The 4,396-nt window shown below is 44.4% G+C and overlaps 1 protein-coding gene across 1 annotated transcript; it reads right to left on the minus strand.

Moving 5' to 3' along the window:
- Positions 1-567: 567 nt before the first annotated feature.
- On the minus strand, positions 568-3,660 carry LOC109763737 (putative F-box protein At1g32420). The gene is made up of 3 exons (XM_020322600.4): positions 3,409-3,660; positions 1,946-3,130; positions 568-924 (listed from the first exon to the last, which is right to left on the minus strand). Exons 2-3 carry the CDS (start codon positions 3,095-3,097, stop codon positions 763-765), a joined length of 1,314 nt encoding a protein of 437 aa, XP_020178189.1. The 5' UTR covers positions 3,098-3,130; positions 3,409-3,660; the 3' UTR covers positions 568-762.
- Between the last annotated feature and the right edge of the window lie 736 nt (positions 3,661-4,396).

Below are 4,396 nucleotides of genomic sequence, written 5' to 3' on the forward strand. Positions count from 1 at the left end.
GTGTTCGGTGGAACATTCTTTTTTTGCGAAAGTCGTGTGATGTCCTTCGGCGGCGGTTTCCGACTCTCCAGGTCATGCATGGTGAAGTGCGATCGATGAGCAGGCGAGTGACTTTACCACAGACTTTCCTGCTTTTCCGGTCCTTTTCTGTGGTGCTACGTGCTAAGTTCGAGGTGTGACTAGGAATAGTTTGTTCCGTCTCTCTTCTCTGTTCCCTACTATTTCTTGTTTGAGTGAAGTGTGCTACATCATATAACCATTGTGCTGTATCTGGTTACTTGCTTTTGTGAAATGAAAAAATGGTTCAGTCTGGATTTCGCCCGCCCGCCGTAGTTGCCCTACAAAAATGTCATGATGCATGTCAGTTTGTTAGCAGCTTTGCATGACGTTAGTCGAGTACATAGACTACTCTGGAACAAGGTCAATAACAGAAGGAGGCGAAAAAAATCTGACTTGCATGGCTAGATCGGTATGTTCCGACCGTTATAGGCGGATGCTAGGCTCACACTTTGAAGAGAGCAGCACCAGATTTCTTGCCACAGGATCAAGATGTTTTGTTCCACATGGTTTCACGTAATCGATCCATATTGACATCACGTTTGGAATAACAAAGGTCAATCGTATTTTCTTCCGTACCAAATATAATATATGTTCCAAAATAAGCTTCATCAAACAAAAAGAACAGAGCAGCATCATTGTTCTCTAAAAAGCAACTAAGGTGACATTTGAAAACTAATTTTGTTGGACCATACTTGAAATTTTCTATTGGCAACTGGTCATTCCTGAAAGCGTGCCCAGTTCACCGCGGTCTTTCAAACGCTGCAATACAAGCAAGGTTTGATCCAACGTACAGTCTTCACAGAGTGCATAAGGTTCGCTGGTTTCAAGGGTGCCATAGCAACCGCAGATAGTGCAACGTTCAGCCTGTAAAGAACAAAGGGACGCATCAGATCTTCACTCAAAACCCAAGATATATACTGCCAATGCAAAAATGATTCTGTAGTGGTGAATGGAGGAATGAATCATGGCTAGCAATTGCTCAGTTCTCTCGCTTGTTTAACATAATATGAAGTTCATGTAAAACTACAGCATGGGGAACTAATAAGCAAAGGGTCATCAACATGAGTAGACAATCTACCAATCTAACATGGCTGGCAATTTATTTAAACTCATTGGAGAAAATATGTATGTGTAAATGCCACTAAGAGTAGACAAACTATCCAGATAGAAAAGGAGTACACAAACTAGATGACCATAAAATATACTAGGAAACATGTCAATCTATAACATAATTAACCAGCAAAATCTAAATAGGATGAGCAGCCACAAAAGTAAACTGCACAAGTCTGAACACCGGTGTTGTAAGTAGGTTTGTAGCGACCATTGCAAACCAGACCCTTGATTTTCTTGAATTTTTTTTCTTTATATTGGAGTGCTTTGACACACATATCAAGACGAACGCTTCTTACATGTGATATTTCTCACTGGTGGATCTTTGAATAAAACCTAAGGAAGCTTCAGCAATCTAAATTTATCAATGCAGCCATTATTTCCGTTATCAAAAAGAAAGGGATCGTAATTTGCGGTTACCCAAAAGTGAACAGCTTGACAGCTTCTACAATAAAGCGGACTGTAGAACAAATATCATCAATCAGACCTAATGACCATAATTTTCTTTCATAAAAATACATACAAATCAATTTGAAGGGCATAAAATTGACTGAAAAACACGACAAAAAACATAGGAAAAACCCATATGCTAATGTTGTGCATCACACCTATGACACTGCAACAACAGTTTTTCCTAAATGCAGCTGTTTAACCCATAGATGTTCCCTATGTTGCCTAGAAAATTATCTCCAAGATACAATGAGAGAAGCAAACAATAAGTAAGGACAGACCAAACATACATACATAATTTCAGGTGTATGAGGACAACACTCACCTCAGAAGTGAAAGTGCTCTCTGAAGACAATAGACTTCCAGTGTAAGTACCAACAAATGTGGAATTTCTCATCTCAAAATCAATGTAGGTCTCGGCAATTGGATCATAGAGTCTTAGCAAACCTGGTGCAGAGAGGACCATCCTCCCATCACTTAGAATTTCTAAGGGTTGAACAAAGAGATTTCCATTTTGGTCATCAATGCTGTACCTTTTATTCCAGAGAGATTTCTCAGTATCCATCAAAAACCATAAGTCCAAAGAGCAATCTTCACAATTGTGTGCCATAACTAAGAATCCATCCAAGCATAGCAGCGATAGCTCCATGTGTAGACTAAAGTAACTGCAACTGCCAGTGCGCACTGGCAATGGACCTTGGACAATCCCCATCCACTCCTCTGTCTCAAGGTTGAACAAAACCATGCTACCCGGTTTGACATGATCCCCGGAAAATTTGATAAGTTTGTTTAACTTTAGAAAATCCACCAAGAAATAGACGACTCCGTTGATAACGACACTTTTGTTACCGTAACTTGTGACAGGGGCCGGAGGGCCCTGTTTGCCCCTCCATCTTGCATGGCGGCCATCATTAAGGGTGATGACCTCACAGAGCATCGGGCTCGACTCGCTATCGGAATAATCGATGCTGACACATCGTATAGCCTTGTACTCTCCCGTGGAGCCAACCTGTCCAAAGTCAAATGATACTGGGAAGAAATGTTCCACATGTGCATGCTCCTTTGCACGGCGACCGGGCAATGCAAAAGTATCCCCCGTGGCAGGGTTGATCACATGGCGGGTCGGACGGTGCTCATTTCTGGAGACACAAATAAGGTCCAGGTGGCGTGTGCGTTCCAACCGGGCATCCTTCATGATGGGGGCTATCCGCTTAACGACATGGCCAGCCAAGTCCAGAATCTCAATGGTGCCTCCTCTTTGAAACAAGTCACTGGTGCATGTGACAATTAGTGGCCCAGGGTGGCGGGACTTGTGCGCTGCAACGAAGAGCGGATCTGAGAGGAGGGACCTCCAGGATCGGCTCACTGATCGGAAGAGGCATAGCGCCTTTGCCGGGAGGCGCACGAGGATGTGACGCAGCATGTCTTCAGGCAGCACGCCATCGCTGGATGCAGCGACGCGCACCTTCCGCTGCATCACTGAGGGCAGGCGTCACACTTTGTCTGCACTCTGCAGCAGCAACAACAACAACAGGGGAGTATGGTTACTCAGTAATCTGGAGAGCAAGAACACCCAAATGTGCACAACGGAGACAGCATGTCGGCGTCAAGTGGGGATTGTTGTTTCGATTTTCATTCTACTATTCACCAATCTCGTGTTGCGTCTAGGGTTCCGGGAGCTAAATAAAACCTGAAGCTAAGCTAGCAAATCGTCTACTTGGTGACGTCCCAGAGATGGGGCTCGCGCGGTGATAAGGAATGGCCGGGGAAAGAGGGAGGGGTCGTTACCACGGAGGCGACGCTGGTGAGGTGCGCAGGCGTGCGGCCGGGACGGATGGATGGCGACGAGGTCGGAGGCGGCGCGGGAGCAGTGGCGAGTTGAGATTGACGTCGCCGAGTCTGACTAACACGGGAGGCGGCGCCGGTGAGGTGGGCGGCCGTGCGGCCGGAGGGGGTGGCGACGAAGCCGGAAGCAGTGGCGACTGGCGGGCGGAGAGACAAAACCGGCCGTCGCCGCCAGAGTCATCGATTGGGTTAGCTAGTTTTTTTAGGGGGACTGCGTTCACTTTTTTTTCAGGGGTAAAGCTAGATTTTCAGGGGTAAACAGTAAATTTGAAAAAAAAACAAAAAAATGAAATTTTGTGAGATCAAAGATACTCGTGTGCGCAAGACGCGTGCAAAATTTCGTGGTGTTTCGATATTCCAGGACCTCATGACAAAGCAAAAACAGTAAATTTGTACGTCGGTGAATAGTAAATTCAAAAAATAGCAAAAACATAAGAAAAAAATTTGCATCAAAGAGGCTTGGGTACGCAAGGTTCTTGCAAGTTTTCGCGATCAAATGACATCCGAGCAGATCTAGCCAAAAAAACAATGCACTTTTTCAAAGTATTTTTTGGAGCCAAATTTTGATTTTTTACGTGCTCCTACAATGTCCGAACACCACAAAAATTTGCACGCACCCAAACATCTTGGATGCCAAAATAATTCATATTTTTTCAAACTTTCTTGCTATTTTGTTGAATTTACTGTTCATCGACGTACAGACTTACTGTTTTTTCTTTGTCACGAGATCCTGGAATGTCCAAACTGCATGAAACTTTACACACACCTTGCGCACCCGACTATCTTTGATCCCACAAAATTTCAACTTTTTTTTTAGTTTACTGTTTACCGACGCACTATTTATGTCGGACGGAAACCGCTCGAGGGACTAAACTTATCCGGTTTTGAAATTTGAGGCACTGAGTTTTGGTGGTTTGGAGTTGAGAGGCGA

This window comes from Aegilops tauschii, chromosome 6 (assembly GCF_002575655.3).
Source record: "Aegilops tauschii subsp. strangulata cultivar AL8/78 chromosome 6, Aet v6.0, whole genome shotgun sequence".
Classification (NCBI taxonomy): Eukaryota; Viridiplantae; Streptophyta; class Magnoliopsida; order Poales; family Poaceae; genus Aegilops; species Aegilops tauschii.

What these genes read in the sequence shown, in the direction of transcription:
- LOC109763737 (XM_020322600.4), bottom strand. Translation starts at nt 3,097, where the DNA reads ATGCAGCGGAAGGTGCGCGTCGCTGCATCCAGCGATGGCGTGCTGCCT. An exon ending in AGAGCACTTTCACTTCTGAG is followed by an intron (nt 925 to 1,945) that starts GTGAGTGTTGTC and finishes TGTTCTTTACAG; the next exon opens with GCTGAACGTTGCACTATCTG.